The sequence below is a fragment of the Colias croceus genome, chromosome 13 (assembly GCF_905220415.1).
Source record: "Colias croceus chromosome 13, ilColCroc2.1".
NCBI lineage: Eukaryota > Metazoa > Arthropoda > Insecta > Lepidoptera > Pieridae > Colias > Colias croceus.
The window spans coordinates 4,037,260-4,058,851 of NC_059549.1; the positions used below are offsets into that span (position 1 = coordinate 4,037,260).

At 39.8% G+C, this 21,592-nt stretch overlaps 2 protein-coding genes across 2 annotated transcripts; both read right to left on the minus strand.

Annotated features, from left to right (window-relative positions):
• Window positions 1–6,068: 6,068 nt before the first annotated feature.
• LOC123697036 lies at window positions 6,069–7,625 on the minus strand. The gene is made up of 2 exons (XM_045643454.1): window positions 6,406–7,625; window positions 6,069–6,240 (listed from the first exon to the last, which is right to left on the minus strand). Exons 1-2 carry the CDS (start codon window positions 7,623–7,625, stop codon window positions 6,069–6,071), a joined length of 1,392 nt encoding a protein of 463 aa, XP_045499410.1.
• LOC123697038 lies at window positions 7,625–12,652 on the minus strand. Its single transcript, XM_045643455.1, has 2 exons — window positions 8,894–12,652; window positions 7,625–8,722 (listed from the first exon to the last, which is right to left on the minus strand). The coding sequence occupies exons 1-2, from the start codon at window positions 11,756–11,758 to the stop codon at window positions 7,625–7,627; spliced, it is 3,963 nt and encodes a 1,320-aa protein (XP_045499411.1). The 5' UTR covers window positions 11,759–12,652.
• Between the last annotated feature and the right edge of the window lie 8,940 nt (window positions 12,653–21,592).

A 21,592-nucleotide genomic window follows, 5' to 3' on the forward strand; every position in this document is an offset into this window, starting at 1 on the left:
TATTAAATCCATTTAAACGTCACGAGTTGTTTATTAATCGCTCATTATTTATCGTGGGGTTAACGTTATAAAGCAGTTATATTTCCAGTGTGTGACACAGATGGCGCTAGACGGCCTCTATAGCGCTGTCCTTTTTCCACACTGGGTATAATGCTGCAATAGGGTCAAGCTAATTGGGTCGTAACAAAGCCCGAGTATGTTTATTAAAAGGAATCGGTTAACAGTTATAACTTCGAAGAGAAAAGCAGTATTGTTTAGAATTTTGAACGTTAATAGAGCAGTTATTCAGATAAGCGCATGATGTTGGTAATATTACTTTTGGTAAGGGAATTTATACTTTCAACACGATTTTGTATAAGATAATGAGATAATTTGGGGAATTTGCACGTTTTCGTTCTGTAAGCGTAGAATTAAATATTTACGCTTATTTGGTTTGTTTAACAAAATATATAACAGTAATAATTATTTCGTGTAGCGTATTTAGGAATAAGTAACTTTCGTATGTTAGCTTAGTAGGTGCTCATAAAGATAAAGGACAGGAGATATCTTTTCAATCATAAATATTCATTTGGATATCTTTACATATTGTCATACTACCTACTTCAAAGTTTAAATTTCACTATTCTGAATATAAATAATTGCATAAAATAATGATTCTCATCGATATTAAGTTATTATTTTCTTTTTGTATTATCTGAAATAATATTGTAATGCAATGGAGCGAAAAATTCTCCGATATCGTTATCTAAATACATATTAATAAGATGTTTTCTTTGAATTCGGGCTATTGATCAAATTTCGCAGATATTTACAAGGCCGTTAACTTGAGTTAACAGGAAATTAAAAGAGTTCAGAAGTCATGATACGATAAACTGAAGTAGGTACCTATTATATATAAAGTTCTTTCTTTATTAATTTAAGAGGAAATATTGGATTATAGTTTATGTATGTGTTTTTACTTAAATATAACATTTTTTTCAATTAAGGACAAACTATTATAATATTAAAATATAATATAGACAATAATATAGCTATTCTTATTATTATATCTGAATATAACATAAAATAGCTAACGAGCGTATAGAATAATTACTACAAAAAAACAATTAAGAATTATTATGTAAAAATAAATCTTTACGATGTTCTTCAAATTCATATTTAAATGCAAACCATGTCTACATGTAGGTACGCGTCCACATAATTATACAACAAAAAAGGAGAAATGTACCACAAAAACGATTTCCTGAAAAACATTCAACAAATTCGTTTATTATGCAACGATTCCACTAAAACGGCAAGGTGCACACAATACAGGGATTACAGAATATTGAATTACAGCTATAATTGCTCGGACCTTCCTCGTCTGTAGTCTGTATGGCTAATTCAACAATTTACGCATCAACTAATCTGCGAATTGATCAAGCTTTGTCGGGAGCCGTGTCGTAATAGCTTGTCTGCAACCAGCTTTATGATTTATGCCAGACCGGCCGATTAATATAACGTGTGTGTGATTTTTAATACTAAGCATTTGTAGTAGTGTTGTAAGCCTTATGTAGGCGGAGCTATTTATTGACTTTGCATTTTTCATACGAATTCATTTTGTACATCAATTATAGTCCTTTTCACCTAGGATGATTCCTGTGACACTTCATCGGGTTCCGAATTACGTATTTTATGTTTAAAACGCCAAAATAATTTTAGTGCATAATATTTTTATTTTATGGCGGCATTATTACCAAAAATATAAAAATTAAACATCTTAAACTTATAAATCAAAAACAGTATTGTTTAGTTTAATTTAATGAAAAATAAAATAAAATAACACAAAAATATAATACCTACGCAATTCGTGTACATGAAATGGATCGTTGAAAAATCATAGAGTTGGAAAATCAAATAATCGGCGCCCATCTTGTGATCGTTTGTCAATCGAGTCAATCGTCTGTATCGAGTGCGTCAGCCTTGTTTAAAAGTTGCATTTTTACATTGATCCTTTACGTCGTATTCTGTTATTGTTACTAATTGTTATTGTTGACTTTTTGTTGCTGTTGTTTGCTAAGTTTCCTTAGTTAATTGTTGGCGAAATGCCGAAAAAACTAATTTTGGTACTTTATTCAAATCGATTTCATTTCCATATAAAATATTATCGATTATCGGAAACCATTGATACGATTTCAGTAAAGGACCTCTCTACGCGTGTCAAAAATCGATGTGTCACAGAAATCATCTTAGGTGGAAAGGACTATAGTATTCATCGACTCATCAAGTTTATGATTGATGGTATTTCTTGTATTATTCTCAAGGTAGACCTAAAAAAATACTATTTTTAGATTGTATTTACGTTTATTCAACTATTAAGTATCAAGTTACAACTGTACAAAATATGTATACAAGTATAATAAATAAATAGAAAGTCTAAAATGAGAAGGCTCTATCAGTAATAGACAATAATTAACACCCATTTGCTATATCCATCTTTAACTTTTCGCATAATTATGTCTGCTCTATTGTATTGATGTTCGCTAAATTACAGCCAATGAAAAACACAATAATGATGCGCATAAAACAAGAAATTATATAGGAGGCAAATAGAGTTCAAACCTTGTGTTTAAAACTAATAAACAGAAGCGTCTTAACATAATTATATTTTAGTCTAGAAGGCTCCTTTTACAGCTTCGCAATCTAATCTTTACATTGCAATCCCGTACGTCCCTATCTTATGACAAATAGTTTTTTTTTCTATGGACTAATACATTCGAGCATTGGCCCGAATTCTAATACTGATACCTATAAGGTTGTGTAAAATGCATGTCATCATCATGACTACTATAATACATACTACCTAATATATATACTACTACTATAGCTATTATGTCGTTGGTCAAGATCTTTGAAAAGTATCTTAATTCAAACATTTAAAGTACCAATTTAAAGGAGTGACATTAGATAGTGTAGTTAGAGCATTCAAATAACTTTATTAACATCACTTGAACTTTAATCCTTCTTAGCGAAATATATAAGCATATAAACATCCAAGAATTTCATTAGGTCTACTATCCGCGCTCGCAAGTAATATAAACGCAGCTGCTAAAACCGTAAAGTGGTATGTATGTAGTAATTTTCTTTGCTCCATATCCAACTCGTAATTAATTTAACGCTACGTCTGTGCAAATATATAGTACAATGCTCGAGTACTGGGAGCGTATTGTACGAATGATTACAGCTTTGGTAAACGTATTCTTAGTATATCTTAGTAAATTGTATACGCAGTGGGAGCTTTGAGGCTTGAATGTCAATTTTGTACGGGTTTTGTACGGGTTTGTACGGGTTGGTACGGGTTTGTACGGAGTTATTATGCCAGATTCAAGAAAGATATTATTTCAAATAACTTCGATCTAGTAACATGTTGACTAGGACATTGTGTGGATTTGATCGATTTTTTTCACGTCCATTCTTCACTTTTACCTAATAATAATACATATTTTTCATATGACTTAAGTATAATTTTATTTAATACTTAAGTCACATAAAATACCGGAAATGAAACTACATCCTTTATAATCGTGGCATGAACGGAATCGCATTTAAAATCCTTAATTATAATTTATACCCATTATTTATATTAAAATTAATTATATGACGGATGTGTACATTTGCTTTAAAGTTATTAATGGAATGCTTTAAATGTAATGTTTTTGCATGTCTCACGCCAACAAGAACTATACGAGGTCATCCGTGCAAACATTTCTTACTCTAACACATTTTTAATATTCTTTCAACAAGTCGCTTTGTGCTTGAATAGAAAAATGGATTATACTTCATAATATGAGAAGGCCCGCTGGCTGACTTGCATCACATCATACAAATAACACCCAATGCTCTAAGTTCTCTAAGATACGCTCCCTTACACTCAATTAAAATGCGTTTAGAAGCAGAAGACACCTGGCCGCGATAAACATCGTAACTATTGTGGAACACGAGAAATTCGAACCTCAATTTTGACAACAAAAAGGCCATAATCGATTTTGGGAACACAAAGGGAGCATTATATTTGACAAGTCGACTGTACAAGCGTTGTTTGCGGTAGAGATTATTTCGGTTGAAATGAACGAAAGCAAAACACGATCCGCTGAATATGTGGCCGTAATTGAAATCCAAAGAACGCCCTCGAGGACGATTTTTTAATTTTTTTTCGCATCAAGGTTATCGAAGGCTCGAGTGGCGTTCGAATTTGTCTTAGAATCGATTCGATTCGGATGTGATTGATTAAAAAAATGTCGTTTTGTGCCCTATTCATAAAATGTCAATTGCACGACACGACAGCGAATTAAATTGTGGGAATTTTTTGGTTATTATTTTTTGTATTTATTAATTGTAAAGAGAGGGCATTAAAAATAATATTACGCTGTGATTGACATTTTTTTCACCTATATCAATGTGTCCAGTATTTTTGCAATAATTTACTTCCTTGAATTCAATACTACATGGTTGTAATCAGCTAATGCAGTCTATCACGAAGGAACTCTATAAATTCATATACTTTAATTAAATTACTCAGCATTATGTCTTAGAATTTCTTTCTTCCATTTGGCCCCACAACTCTGCACCTTTAGACTACAAAATCAATCGATTCCATTGATTAATAGACCAAAAATCTGACAAGGAACAGGATACATGCGGACCCCTACCACGACATCATTATCTTCTTTGGTGGTACAGATAAATTATTAAATTCACTCGTGTCATCAATATGTAGTTTGTCCTACACCTGGTGTCAGTTATCAGATTTTATTGAAGGGGTTAAATTCGATGGTGTATAATCACCCAATTTATTTCTGTCCGGTGAAATAAATTATAACTAACAAGCGTAACTGATACTGTCTGTGGTAAAATAAAAACGTTTAATTTTTTTACGCGGATTGAAAACTATCAAAATATAAGAAGAGTCAATAATATTAACAAATGTTAAGTAAGTAACTGTAGTATAACTGAGTATAATAATTCGACAATACACCAATCTTAGAAACACATTACACTCTAGTTAAATATTTGTGTGTTTAAATAAGTAATTGAAGCCTAACGGGTTTTAAAAAATAATAGTTCAAGTGAACAACGTATATATCTAAATTAGAAAGAATATCCGCTCCCACAATTTCCAATTCAAACCAGGTACAAAATACTAACATATCCTGTAACTTGAGTATTGAATCAATACGAGGTTGCAAAAAAGCGAACCACATCGAACAATAGGGTATAGGCCCAGACATACATCAAACAACAAAAACACACTCAACGAAGGGAACACTATCATTTGCACAACAATTTGTCATCGAGATTCGGCGATGGTTTAAAAATTGTGTACGCCGGTAACTCGAACGTAATTCGGTCGTATCTCGATCGCTACTCGATCGCTACTCGATCGTAACTCAAACGTTAATCGATCATTAAAAGTACACATAATTATCGATAACGCATAGCTATTCTCATTAAAACAGTTTTGAATATAGAGACTATCTAGTCGATGAAGCTAATACAGTTTGTACGTGTTTAAGTGCGTGTTCGTTCAAGCACCTCTAAATATGTAGGTAGATACTTGAAATCCAAATACTGATAATAATAAACACTACGTTACATAATCCTCTCCCTAATGGGTCAATTAAATTAGGATCCATGAATATTTTTATTAATCTCATTAAAAACAAATTGCTTAAATTTAAGCCTAATATGTATTTCAATACGTCTTATCTAACAGAAGTTATCTGAACACTTTCAGCAAAACACCTTCATAATTTTAGTTTTTACTTTACAGTTCCATCGGCACACGCTCCTTAGAACACAAGTGACGTTGAAAACCCAAGAAAAAACATCGCCAATTGTTGTGGACTGTATTATTTGTTGGGGTTTGTGTTCAAGAAAACACCCTTCCTTCGACATACATAATATATTATCGACCCTTATGTACACTATTACAATTTATACTTAATCACTATTACATATTCACTATTACTTCTTCACTACTAGTCTGGAAGAAGAACTTGCTGCAACTGACTTTAATTCCAAAATGTTCGCTATTTATATGCGTTGCTGGCGGCGAGATACAAAGTGATGCGGCGGGCCACAAAGCCATCGCCCGGCGGCGAGTCACAAAGCGGCGGCGGCGGCTCAAAGCCGCGGCGGCTGTCTTGCATGTGCCGCCTAGGCCACGCCTCCTCCACGTGTAGACGCAATACACGTGGCGTACTGTGTAGAACGCGATAGTCGAAACCGCGGTGCGCCTCGTCAAAACCGCGGTGCGCCTCTTCTTCCACGTGTAGCGTTGAAACTCCGCTCCATACACGTGGCGTCGCTGTGTGGGGAGCCCCGTTGTCGCCTGCGCTTGACCTTGATAGTGTGCTCGTCCTTTACAGTCCTCCCCCCGGCGTAGCTTGCGTAGCCTCCTTCATCACGACGAGCTTGCTGACGGGGTGTCTGAAGATCCCGCTCTTGGTCTTCACTTCGGCTACCCGCACAGCGTCGTCCGGCCCGGCGTGAACGCGCACCACGACCCCCATGGGCCATGTGTTGCGCGGCAAGACGTGGTCCACGATGATGACCACGTCACCTTCCTCGAGGCGTCGCGTGTCCTTTCGCGCCTCCCCCCGTGGCACGAGCGTCGGTAGGTACTCCTTGATCCATCGGCGCCAGAAGTGGTCGGCGAGCGCCTGGCTGGCGCGCCAGGTCCGTCGGTCTGCTTCGTCGCACGGCCCCGTCGTCGGCAGTCCCGTTGAGGAGCCCAACAGGAAGTGGTTGGGCGTGAGGGCTTCGGGGTCGTCTGGGCTCACGCTCACGTGAGTCAGCGGCCTTGCGTTCACCGCGAACTCCGCTTCGGTTAGCAGAGTCCACAGCACTTCTTCTGGTGGCGCCTTCTCCCGTAGTGTCGCGCCGAGCGCGGTCTTCACTGACCGCACCAGCCGCTCCCAAGCACCGCCTTGATGTGGCGCACCCGGCGGAATGTAGCGCCACTCCATTCGGTGGCGCAGCGCTTCTTCTTGTAGCGCCGGCGCCCACTCGTTGTACGCCTTCTTCAGTTCTTGATCGGCGCCCCTGAAGTTTGTTCCGTTGTCTGAGTACATCAGACGAGGCCACCCTCTGCGCGCCGCCATTCTCCTCAGCGCCATGATGGCTGAGTCCGTTGATAGAGACGCGACGAGCTCTAGGTGCACGGCGCGCGATGTCAAGCAGGTGAACAGCGCGCCCCATCTCTTCTCTCTTCTTCGTCCGATCTTGACCATCATTGGCCCGAAGTAGTCGACCCCGCAGTTGGTGAAGGGTCGGTGGAACGGGTCGAGGCGAGCGCGCGGCAAGTCCCCTTTGGCTGGGACCTGCGGCATTGCTCGGCGTACTCGGCACAGCGCGCAGTTCTTCTCCACAGCGCGCACTGTAGGCCGCAGGTGGATGACCCAGTAGCGCTGCCTCAGGTCGTTGGTGACACGCTCGCGGTTGGCGTGTCCGGCGGCACAATGTTCCTGTAACACTATTAGTCTGGTTATTCTGTGCCGGCCGTCGAGGATTACCGGCTTCTTCATTGTGTCGGGTGCCGTGGCTGCGTTTATGCGGCCCCTTACTTTCAGCACGCCGTCTTCCATTACCGGGTCCAATTTGTACAGTCTACTGGATCTGCTGATGGGGCGCGCGTCCCAAAGCTGTCGTTCTGTGCGCGCTGCACCAACAGTCGTTCGGCTTGTTCCAGGTGGCGACATTCTAGTCTCGTCGCCGTGTGCCTGATGCGCATGTCGATAAATGCGAGCACCCTTGCTGTTGCTCCCACCAGTGTGCGGAATTTGGAGAAGCGCTCTGGATCCGGCAGCCATTCCATCTTCCGTGGCAGCTCGCTTACATGCAGTACATCAGCCTCGTCCGTAGTTTCTCGAAGTTCCTTCTCCGTGGGCCACTGGTCCTCCGTCTTCATCAGGAATTCTGGACCCTGGAACCATCGATCATGTCCCGTGGTGAAACTTAGGCGGGTGGCGTCGTCGGCAACGTTTTCATGAGTCGGTAGCCACCGCCACTCTTCCTTCTGTGTCAATTCTCCAATCTCACCGAGGCGATGCGCGACGAACGGCGTGTATCTCTTTGCATCGTTGCGCACCCAGTGCACCACCGTCGATGAGTCTGTCCAAAACCAAGTACGAGATATGTCATACCTGTGCTCTCTTCTTATCTGATCAGCTAGTCTTGCGCCGATCACCGCCGCTTGAAGTTCTAGGCGCGGGATCGTCTGCGCGCGTCGTGGTGCCACCTTCGCTTTCGCCGAGACGAGTTTCACTTGCACGTTGCCGTCCGTTCGCCGCATACGCCAGTACGCCACGGCTGCATACGCTTGTTCACTGGCGTCGCATAGCACGTGCAGCTCGATGTCTTCGACGTTGTCCATTGCGTAGCATCGCGGCAAACGTAGTGCGCCGACTGCTTCCAGTTGCGACAGCCAGCCCGCAAAATGCTCGCCCTCTTCTTCAGGTATCGGTTCGTCCCACGAAATCTGGAGGCGCCACAGGCTCTGCAATATGATTTTAGCACGGATGGTGAAATAACTTAAGAGGCCTAGTGGGTCATAAATTGACATTACCGCACTTAATGCTTCGCGCTTGGTCGGTGGGCGCTTGCGATCTCGCACCTCCACCGGTACCCTGTTCATCGCTGTGTTGAATCCTAGCGCGTCTTGCTCGGCGTCCCAAATTAGCCCCAGGATCTTCGGGGCTGGCTGCGCTCCTCCCAGCTGCGTTGGTGTGCTGGCGTGTAGTTCTCGTGGCACGTCCCTCAGCACGCTCCTGTCGCTGGCGTTCCATCCTCGTAGCTTGAAGCCTGCCGCCGCGTGCACCGTCCGTATTTCTTCGATCGCTTGTCTGGCTTCCTCTGCGTCGGCGTAGCTCACCACTAGATCGTCCATGTAGTGACTCTTCGTTATTGCTTCCAGCGCCATTGGATATTGTTCTGCGTGCTGCTGCGCATTATGATTACGGATGTAATGCGCCATAAACGGAGAGCTCGCTGCGCCGAATATCATGGACGTCATTTTGTAGTGCTGTGGCGGCGTGTCGCGTCGGCTTCCCCTCCATAAAAACTGCTGCGCTGGCTGGTCTTCGGGTCTTATTTTTACTTGTAGGAACATCTCCTCTATATCTGCTGTGACTGCCACTGCCTTTTCCCTGAATCGAAATAATATACCTGGCAGTGATAGTAGCAAGTCTGGGCCCTCAAGTAGTTCATCATTTAAACAAGTCCCGTGGCTTTTGGCTGCCGCATCAAAGACCAATCGCTGCTTCCCTGGTTTGTTGGGATTGGTCACAGCAAAATGCGGCAGGTACCAGCACACGCTGCTCTCGCCTTCACTGCCATCGCACGGAACCGCATACCTTTTCTCGAATAAGTTGTTCATCTGCTTGGTGTACTCGGCTGCGAATTCCGGTGCGGCGTCCATTTTTGCTTCAATCTTCAGAAGTCTCCGCAGCGCGGCATTGTAGCTCGGCGGCATGCGGACATTATCCCTCTTCCACGGCAGGCCGATCTCGTACCCGCCCGGCGTCTTCTTCGTAGTCGTCTCGACGATGGATGTCGCTCGTCGGTCGGCGTCACTGATGCGTGGTCTGCTGGCTATGTTCAATGATTCAATCTTGAAGTGCTCTGCCACCAGGTCGTGCAGCCGTTGGTCCGCTTGTTGTTCTCGGACGTGAAGCACGCAGTCCTTTTCGACGATCATTCGACGCGGCGTTGTTCCATGTATCACCCAGCCGAGACTTGTCTTGGAGGCGGCAGGTTCGTCGGCGCCGCCCGTCCGAAGTTCTCTGGTCACGATATGCTCCCAGTGGTCGGTACCCACCAGGACACCCGCGCGTGCTTGTTCGTAACATACCTCACGTTCCGGTATGTCGCGCAGATGTCTGTACCGAAGCAGGGATCCCGGGATGGACTGCTGATGCAACTGCAGCTTCTTCATCGTGCGGGCGCGCAGGTCGTGTAGTGTCCCGTCGCTCTGCCCCCGCAGCTGCACCGTCACCAGCCGACTTCCTTCTTCAATCTGCTCCATGTTCGCCCCGTGGATGCGGAGCGGCGTGGCGGGACCTTCGGCGCCGATCTGTTGCGCCAGGTCCTCATCAATGAGGGTGATGGTGGAGCCCTCATCGAGCAGTGCGTGCGTCGATACCTCCCCCCGTGGGCCGACGACGGTGACTGGACACATCTTCAGCAGGACGGCGCGGGGCGGTGCGGTTGCGCGGTCAGCAACCGCCATGACGGTTTCTTCGGTCGACGCAGCAGGCTCTTCTCTTCTTACGTCGTGCAGTGATGAATGATGCGGGCGGCGGCACTGGTTCACGCCGCATGGTTTCGCTCGACAGTAGCTGCGCCGATGTCTCTTCGTGGCGCACTTGAAGCAGGCGCCCTTTTCCCTCACCAGCGCCCACCGCTCATCCACCGACAGCTTGGCGTAGCGCGGGCAGGCAACCATAGCGTGGTCGCGCCCGCAGCACAGGCAGAAGTCTTCTTTCTTCTCTTCTTTCTTCTCTTCTTCATCTTCACCGGAGACCATGGTGTATACTGCAGACTTCCTTTTCGTTGGAGCAGGTCGCGCTGCTGCTGCTGCTGCTGCTGCTGCGGCGTCTCTGCGCTCTGGTGCAGTGCTGCTCATCGGCGCGTAGGTGTAGCGAAGCGCCCGGTCCGCCTCTCTCATGAGGAAGCGGGACAGCACCACGATCTCTGGATCCGCTGTGCCTTCCTGTGCAAAAGCATAATCACACCACCTAGAGCGCAGGTGCGGACTAAGTTTGTCCAATATCTCCCGTGCTAGCATAGGATTGTACAAATATCCTTTTCTGTCTATAGTTTGAAGTATACACACCACGTTTTGTACTTTTACCGCGAAGCAGTTGATGTCCTTGGCCGCTGCTCCAGGTCGCGGCAGCTTCCTTAGGTCTTCCATGGCCCTGTCGATTATTATCTCGGGCCTCCCGAAGCACTGCTCCAAAGTTTTCATGACTGCTTCAGGTGATGAAGCAGTGTGAAGCAGCGCTGCCACGGCGTCCCTTGCTTCCCCCTTCAGGCAGGTACGCAGCCGCTGGATGTTTTCTGCGTCGGACACTTGGTACATGCTGCTTGTGTCCCGGTAGGCTGCTCGGAACGGCAGCCACTCTTCAATCGCACCTGAAAATATCGGAAGGTCCGCGTGGCATAGGCGCGGTCGCGCCATCTTCTCTAGGGACGCCGCCAGCTGCTCTATTCCTGTTCGTCTGGTCGGCGTCGGCGATCTTCCTCTTCTTAGTCCGGATCGCTGGTGTCTGTCATCCTTCGGCACAGGATGTGACTGGAGCCACTCGTCCACCTTGTTTCGTTCTTCTGTCGCGGTGACGGTATCTTCCGGCAGGCCCTCGTCTTCCTGTATGGCGGACACCTCGAACTGTAAGCGTTTATTTATTAGTTCTTTCTCAATTTGTAGTTCTTTTCTCTGGATAGCGGCGAGTCGCTCTGCCGCTTCTAATTCCGCCGCCTTAATCCGCCGCGCCGTACTCGCCGACGACCGCACCGATCTAGCGGATCTCGCTGGCGAATGCCGTCGCGGTTGCGGTGGGATCTCCATTGTTTCTGTGGCTGACGTCAAGCGTGCGTCAGACGGCGATGCCAGCGGGTCCAGCACCAGCCGCCGCATTCGTTCTTGCCGCACACGCTCTGTCTCCTGGCTCCGGTCCTCCACTTCTGCAGCTTCACCCTGGCTGCGGGTAACCACCATGCCTAAAGAGGTGACGCACCGCAGGCTTATACTGGCAGACTCGTTCCGCTGACCAGCACCCCTGATTCCCGGCGCGTACCACCAAGGTCACCCGACGGCCCGAGTCTACCCGTAAAAAACCTTACGACTCACCTCATTGGACTAGTACCAACAGCGCGGCCCCGTCGGTAGGTACCTGACTCGCCTGGTGACGATCAAAAACACCAGCAGGCTAGTACCAACGTTACCGGTTTGCCGATATTCGCCCCTCGAAGGTGAACTCGTTGCCGATGCGTACCTCTCTTCGGCAGGATCTGGTCTTCCACGGGCAGCGTTTCCTCTTCCTGGAGTATCCGGCGATCGAAGGACCAGACGTTGTTGTGGACTGTATTATTTGTTGGGGTTTGTGTTCAAGAAAACACCCTTCCTTCGACATACATAATATATTATCGACCCTTATGTACACTATTACAATTTATACTTAATCACTATTACATATTCACTATTACTTCTTCACTACTAGTCTGGAAGAAGAACTTGCTGCAACTGACTTTAATTCCAAAATGTTCGCTATTTATATGCGTTGCTGGCGGCGAGATACAAAGTGATGCGGCGGGCCACAAAGCCATCGCCCGGCGGCGAGTCACAAAGCGGCGGCGGCGGCTCAAAGCCGCGGCGGCTGTCTTGCATGTGCCGCCTAGGCCACGCCTCCTCCACGTGTAGACGCAATACACGTGGCGTACTGTGTAGAACGCGATAGTCGAAACCGCGGTGCGCCTCGTCAAAACCGCGGTGCGCCTCTTCTTCCACGTGTAGCGTTGAAACTCCGCTCCATACACGTGGCGTCGCTGTGTGGGGAGCCCCGTTGTCGCCTGCGCTTGACCTTGATAGTGTGCTCGTCCTTTACACCAATATTTTTGACTCATTTAACATTCGAGAAAACAATAGTAGACCCCCCGGAAACTGGATTAACGCTTGTCAACGTGATGAACGACGTGCGTAAGCTACACGACAATGGAATGTGGTCATCCGTCCCATTTGCTCCTATGCGATACGCTCTACAGCCATTAATTAATTATGAATTGCTTTTGAACACCCCACAACATTTTTTGACGAAATCAGGGCAGCTAAACTTTGTGTCGTTGTTTTTACGCGCGATTTGCGACATCTGCTTCAAAATCAACAGTTTTGGCGTGACTGGAAAAGTATCAAGTATCTACAGTTACATATTTAAAATATTTCATATTTCAGTAAGATTTAAATAATTTGACCTATTCAAATGGCGATGAATTATATTTTGTTAAGATACAAACAAAATTGTGTTTAATTACAATAAATTAAATGTTGGTAGAGTTCGAGTCCTGGAAATATATATAACGAAATATAATTTTAATTATTTTGAAGGCAACTCAATAGGAGGTGATAAACAGGGCGCGAGTATCAATCATTGATTTAATCGATACGTCCTTTATGACGTTGCATTTTATAATCATAATAAACGCAACGTGATATTAAACAATTTAAAATGGCAAACAATATCAAAAAATAAATATCAAAATACCTTTATAGACTTGTGTAATTGTCGATTCGATCAACTTATCCAATAGGGGTTCACCTCCCCTGCTAATAAACATAATGTTGCACAAATATATACTCTATTCCAAAGGAGTACGTGCGTTATTAGGGTGTCGATGTGTTATGTTGAGGTAGATTTGTATTTGGACAAGCTTTTTGTCATTTTGTTTCTCTTGTCCTGTTGTTTCTTTACAAGCGTGAATAGTTTTTACGCATTTCATATAACAGAGTTACATTTAAACGGTCCATTATTATAAAGAATTGTTTTCGTTTGAAGTATTGTTGAGTGCATTCAAGTTAGAATGGACTTTGTTTTTTTAAATCTGTGACGAATGTCTTTTAGTTCCAATTTTTCGCTCATGACATGATTTTTGGAACATTTTGAAACGGAACTGTTAATTATCCGAATACGTCGACACCACGGGGAGTTTTTAATTATCATCCTTTGTATGTATGTGTGTTCATACATTTCATGCCGTCAAAAAAATGGATACATTAGAAGCTTTTCGTTAGCAAGCTAGATTAGTATTGTGTATGAACAAAACAAGAAAACAAAATTTGTTTGTTTGAACGCACTAATCTCAGGAACTACTAGTCTGATTTGAAAAATTATTTTGGTGTTAGATAGCCTATTTATCGAGAAAGGCTTATAGGCTATACATATATCATCATGCTAAGACCAACAGGAGCGGAGTAAAACCGCGGGGCACAGCTAGTACCTACCTTATAAACCTAATTAAATATGAAATATAAACTGAATACATACAGCAACGTAAATAAATCTGTAGGAGCAGATACATGCAAAATGAAACTTATATTTTATCGGAACTTACTGAGTTTAACGTAACTTTTAAGTATATTAAAGTAATATCATACTCTTTTAAAATTTCCTCTATCTTCTTAACCATTTAAGAAGATCAAAATGTAGTCATGAGGTTCTGATTTATAGAAAAAGTAAAGCTTTTAATATAAAATGTCCGACGATATTTCTAAATGTCAATTCTGAAGTGACTTGACAGGTGTCAACAGCAAAGTTAACATCAGCTGTTAGATTTTAAAATATAAAATTATTTAAAACTAATTGTATATAGTGCTTAAATAGAAAATATTATTAATTATTAACCATTACATTGATGTACAAGTGAAAATTATTGTGAAACACACCTTCTATGGGATCTACGCAACGTTTAACTTTTTAACGCGGAGGTCAACGTGTCAACGGTTATCCCAATTCAAATATCTTCGATAAACCAGGGGAGTACTAGTTTTATAATTTCATATTTAATTATAAACAAAACCTATATTCATTTGTATTACCAACACCGCTCATATTTAATGAGCTACGTCACAATAAATACATTGGCACAAAAGTTACCGTCTCACTTTGCTTGACAAGTTGGAAGCAATTTAGAAGACAAAAACTTATCGCCCCAGACAATATTATTCTTTACTCTTTACTACATCATACCGTTAATCACTTATCAACATTCAGTACTACCATAATAGTATTCAAATATAATTATCTCATACATTTTCTTTCATCTGTTTCAGCAACTACAAAATACAATATGCTGACCCGCAAGGCAGTAGCTAAGGACATGGAGAATAAATTAAAAGCTACACTCCATGATTTGAAAACATCACAATCTTTATGTGAAAAACTCATACAAGAGCGGGATGAAAGTGAATTAGAGATTCAAGAAATAATTAAAAAGAACTCTCTTCTAAAGGCCGAGCTGGCAGAACTACACATGAAATACATTTATAGTGAAGACAAGTGCAAAGCCCTCCAAGACATTGTGGACAGCTTCCAGCAGTGCTCTAGTGACCATGAGATGGCTCTTAGCCGTATCGCTAAGTTGGAATGTAGCCTAATGGAAGTGCAAGAGGACAATCCCAAGCAGCAATGCAACACACCAAGTTGTCTTCATGATGAATTAGTTGAATGTGGACAGTTAAGTGGCTCTGTAAACTTTAAAAAAATCAATTTCTCTTCACATAAGAAGTTGAAAAAATACCTTAGATTAAGTAAGTTTATCAAGCGTACCCAATCAATTGTTAGAAAGAGTTCTTTTAAAAATGTAGTTCAATTAGAGAAAGTCAATAAAAATCTGGTTCAAGAGTTAGACAAATATCATAGGGATCTAGAATATTATAAAATCTTGTATGATGTAGAAACAAATGAATTAAAGGAGAAGATAGACTCTTTAAGTCAAATGTTAAATGATGTCAACCAGAAGTATTCTGCTGCCCAAATGCAAATAAACGAGCATATACAACAGGCAGATGACTTAATTAAGTTGAGTAATGAAAATATGGATCGCTTTGAGTCGCTGACCAATAAATATGTATGTCAGTGTTCAAAAAGTGACAATGAGCAAACGTCGCCCCATAAGCTTGACTGCACAGACATACATAGTGTTAAACCCGTGACAACAATTTCAACTAGTAAAACTAAACACCTTTCCGAGCAGGAAATTATTGTGTTGTCAGATAGTATTGGTCAGGGTTTTGGCGCTATGCTCAACAATTTAGGGCTTAAAGTCACTAATATTTGCACTCCTAACAGTTCATTTAATTATATAATCAAATCACTTGATCATTTTAGCTTTAATAAGAATAATATTGTAATTATACTATATGGAGATAGTTTAAATATAAAAAATAAGGATATTGATGTAGGATTTCAAAAAATGTTGGAAATTAGTAGTCAGACTAAATGTAAATTTATGTTGTGTACATTGCCGTACCTACCTGGTTTGACACAAGAACAAAATAGATTAATTCATAATATGAATTTAAAATTGTATAATGTAACAAATCATCATCGTGATGCATTTCTTTACTTTGACATTAATTTGTGTATTAAATCTTTTACTTTGACAAAGAATACAGTGTATCTGCCATCTAGATATAAGCGAGAACTTGCTATGTTAATAGCATATAATATTAACCAGTCTGGTACATGTTTGTTATCAGACCCTGGATCTACTATAATTTTATGTAGTAGTAATAATAATTATATACACCAACCTTGTGTTGACAGAAAATCTAGCCCTAAGCTAGATTTAAACTAGTATATAAGACAACAGCTAAGCAGACTTTTTCTATTGTACATCAAAACATTCAAGGCTTGGCTAGCAAATTATTAGAAATAGAATTATTTTTAAATCATAATAGAATTAAGGTTTTTTGTGTAACAGAACATTGGCTTAAACAATGTCAGTTGGTAATAAATATTGATAATTATACATTAAAAAGTATATACTTCAGGACATATGCTATTCATGGAGGTTCTCTTATTTTTGTACACAATAGTGTAAAATGTAAAGAACGAACTGACATTGTTAGTCTTTCTGTAGAACGGACCATTGAACTGTCCTGTGTTGAACTGGAGCGTTACATTATTGTTTGCGTTTATAGACCCCCTTCCAGTGACTATAATATGTTTGAGACAGTCATGGAAGAAATATTAAAGCGTTTAAGTAGGAGTAAAAAAAAAGTTATAGTATGTGGTGATTTTAATATTGATATACTTTTACAAACACAAACGGCTACACGAATTGTTAATTTGTTTCAGTCATTTAATCTGTATAAACTTTTTAATGAACCCACACGAATTACACCTACTTCTGCAACCTGTATTGATAATATATACTGCGACTGCTTCTGTTTAGAGAAAAATATTCTCAATACACTCACTTCGGATCACTGTGGCCAGAAAGTAGTTTTTGAATGGGATTGCTTACCTGAATTTAAAAGAATTAATGTTAGGCCTATAAGTAAAAAAGGCATTAATAAATTTAGAGATAATATTAATAAAAACCTGCCCGTACTGAATGATCAATCCTGTAATAATAATCCTTGTGAAATGTTTAAAAATCTTTTCAATTTAGTTCATAATGAATTTGAAAAAATATTTAAAGTTAAATCTTTAAATATTACCAAGGATTTACCATTTAGTAAATGGGCGACACCTAGCATACATAGGTGTAGGATCGTTCTTTATGAGTTATATGGTATGAAGCAATATAATAAAGACCCATCTTTTCTTAGTTATGTTAGAAATTACTCAAAAACTTTTAAAATTGTTTGTTTTACTGCGAAGCGATTGTATATCAGAGATAAAATACGCGAATCGGATAATAAAGTTAAAACAGTTTGGTCTATTATTAATGGTGAAATGGGTAAAAGCAAATCAAGTAATACTATAAAACTTGTAAATAATGACAGGGTTATTGACAAAAGTGCTGATGTTGCGCTTGCTTTTGAAGAATTCTTCAGTAGTGTCCCTGTTATAGGTCTACCAGAATCTGATGGCATATTTATATTTAAGAAATAAAAGATTTTCATGTGGCAACTTATTTGACAACTATCAAATTGGTTGTCAAATTATTTGTCTTTTTTGCCGTTGATAAATAATTTTTAGGATTTTGTCTAAAAAATCTTCGAAAATGTCGAAAAAGCCGCTGTGATCACAAGCAAGAGGTGTTGTTTATAATGTGTATAGAAAAATATTTGATGAAGAAGGGTCAAACACATCACAATTTTCAATTTAGAAGATTTTATTGGTAAATTGGACTTACCCGCTTTGATACTTTCAATTAAAAAATATTATATGTAGGTAACTATAATATTGTTTGTTGATTGGAATATAATTTTATGAAAACTTATTACAGGAGTTTCCAATACGGCTATTCGTCAAGTCCAAGCTGTCCAAGTCAATTTTATAATGTGTGTATCTGTTAATACTTACGAAAATAAACATAGTTTTATTTTATTTTCATTTTATTTTATAAAAAATTATAAGCAGTCTAGTTTTCTATCGATATAACATCGATATTTTCACATGGCATAATGATAATGAACATACAAATATAGGTATGTGTAAATAATAATATGTATTACCTGTATAAAAGTAATATGTATATTATACATGTAAGTATGTACCTACATAATATTAAGTGGATATCTCATTATTAAGTACAGTACTGTCCACTTATGTAATGTGACTAATGATATTGAGAACAAACTAAAAAATAAGCAGTATCAAGATCGTTCAGTCCATTTTCCCTAGGGTTGCACACTCAAAATTTTGATTTCCCTAATTGCCATCAGATTCTGGTTTACCTATACTATAACTAATAGTTTAAATTCGTCTTCAGCACTTGCAGAAACCTTTTTGAGGGACCATGTTGCGGGGTGCAGTACATTATTTGAATTACGACACGTAACTGCTAGTGATATTGTTACTGCCTTTAAGACGCTTAATCTAAAAAATACTTGTGATCTTTGGGGAATGTCCGTAAATTTAGTTAATAATATCATAGAAAATATTGCGAAAAATTTAGCTTTTATATTTAATAAGTGTTGTGACTATGGTACATTTCCTAATTTACTAAAGCTTAGTAAAGTTATACCTCTATTTAAGAAGGGCGATCAAGAAGACTGTAACAATTATAGACCTATCTCTATTTTACCAACATTAAGTAAGGTATTCGAGAAGTTAATATTAAACCAACTGAGTAGTCATTTTGCATCTAATGATTTACTGCACACCAAACAGTTTGGTTTCACAAAGGGGCGCTCAACCACAGATGCTGGGGTTGCACTTCTAACACATATATATAAAGCATGGGAAAACTCAAAAAATGCTCTGGGGATATTTTGTGACCTCTCCAAGGCATTTGACTGCGTTGAACATTGTACTTTGTTACGTAAACTTAATCACTATGGAATTAAAGGAAAAGCACAGAACCTCATAGCGTCATACCTGCATGATAGGATACAGACTGTAGTTGTTAATGGAGAACGTTCTAGCGGTGCGTCAATTAACATTGGTGTTCCACAGGGGTCAATTTTAGGTCCCTTCTTGTTCTTGGTATATATCAATGATCTTCCCTATTATTTGCAGGATAGGTGTGAAATAGTTCTGTTTGCAGATGATACCTCATTAATTTTTAATGTGGATAGGCATGACCCAAATGTTGACGAAGTGAACAGTGCTCTTTTACACATATCTGAATGGTTTAATGCCAATAATTTATTATTAAATGCCAAAAAAACCACTTGTGTTGAATTTCTACTTCCTAACGTAAAAAAGTTGAACAGAGATATTACCTTGAACGGGGAGGTATTGCATCCTACTGAGTCTACTGTATTTCTAGGGTTAACATTGGACGAGAAACTACAGTGGGGAGCCCATGTCAACACCGCTGCAGGTAAGCTCAGTTCAGCTGCATATGCAGTCCGAAAAATAAGGCAACTCACCGATGAAGATACGGCTAGACTGGTTTATTTCAGCTACTTTCATAGCATTATGTCCTATGGAATTCTACTGTGGGGCAGGGCTGCAGATATAGAAACTATATTTATCTTACAGAAAAGAGCCATTCGCTCTATATATAATTTACGTGCTCGGGATTCACTAAGAGATCATTTTAAGAATACTGGTATCCTTACTGTACCATCACAGTATATATTTAATAATATTTTGCATGTACACAAAAGCTCCGACTTACACACAAGAGTAGGAGATAGACACGATTATGGCACAAGGAACAGGAATAGAATTGAAATGCCATTTTTCCGATTAGCTAAAGTTAAAAATTCATTTATGGGTCAAGGTATACGCTTTTACAATAGAATTCCTCACAATATTAAAGAGTTTAGTAGTTCTAAATTTAAAACTTATATAAAAAATGTATTAGTTCAGAGAGCGTACTACAGTATTCAGGAATATATGGACGATAAAAACCCATGGAGGGTTGTCGCGTAAAAACCACAAGACAGTTCATTGGCATATTATGTAGTTAGATATAAGTTTCATATATTGTAATATTTACATGATTTTAAAAGAGCAACTATGGAGTTTCTTGCCGATTCTTCTCCATAGATCACTGCTTTCCGAATCGGTGGTAAATGTTAAAATAATTATGTAATGACGATTCGAAAGTGCTACTAAATAGTAGTCTAATTGAATAAATGAATGTTTGAGTTTGAGTTTGACCCCGTTAACTTGAGTTTATAGCTCTGAAACTAGCGATTCACGTGACTTTTAGTGTTGAATATTTTCTTAGAATTTTCGTTTATTAAAAGTGTTAGTGACAAAAATCCAATTTTTGTGTACCAGATGTACACAAAAATTGGATAAGAATATCTATATACATTTTAACTTATTGATTTAATAATGAACATAACAGTAGTCAGTAAATAGCATAATATTATGATTATATTATTCTCTTAGAATACAGAGCTTTTCGACTAGTGTAAGGGACAGTGTACATAGTTATGTAATGTAATGTTTTTTTTTTTTTTGCAAAATAAACATTATAAGAACTTTTAAAATCTATATTATTAATGAAGTTGTAGACATTCTATAAAAATTTATACTATAATAATTCTAGTTATGTAGGGGTGGCCACGAAACACACGACTCACACAGACCTAACCCTAAGGCCGGGTCTAGACTCTAGATGTAAGAGATTTATTGTTTAATCACAAGCATTCACCCACCTCAGTATTGCGTCGGTAAATTGTGGCTAGCTTTAAATGAAATTGCTATAGAGATACTGGAAGGAGTTAGGAGTTTTATTAAATCGTTAATAAGGTTTGACTATTTTGTGTGGGTTGATCACGATTAAAAATAAAAGTTAGTGAATGAGGTTATTTTCGATTAGTGAAAAAGTTTAGTAGGTACCAAATAACTATATCTATTATCAATAGCTATTAAATAAAAAAATGTAGATTATATTATGTATAGAGTATAGACAGTGTGTATGGTTAGATATTATGTAGCGACTAAAGATTTTCATCGTACTTAGGTATGCTAGGAAATGTATGTAAATAAATTAACTGTTTATATCTAAAGGCAATTTAATAATTATACTATTACAATTAATATTTTGTTTGCAATATTTTTTATTTATTTATTAAATACACTGAACTGGCATTTTGACGTCTTACCAGTAACTCTTTTTCAATGTTCTCTTCACTCACATACTATTGTAAACGAAATGACGCGAAGGCATTATTTAAAACTTGTTTTCCATCGAAAGTTAATGCAAATGTGCACTAAATAACCTCTTGACATCCAATAAAAATTAAAACCGTTCTTTTTAATTAGCACTCATGCCTATGCCGTATTTCTTAATTGACTTTAATAACCTGAAGCGCTCGCAAGAACAATAAATCTCGACGAAACGTAGGTATTAAAATAAAATTAGGTAGCTTGGAATGTTAATATAATAAAAAACATAAATTTCTTTAGTAATTTTCGCT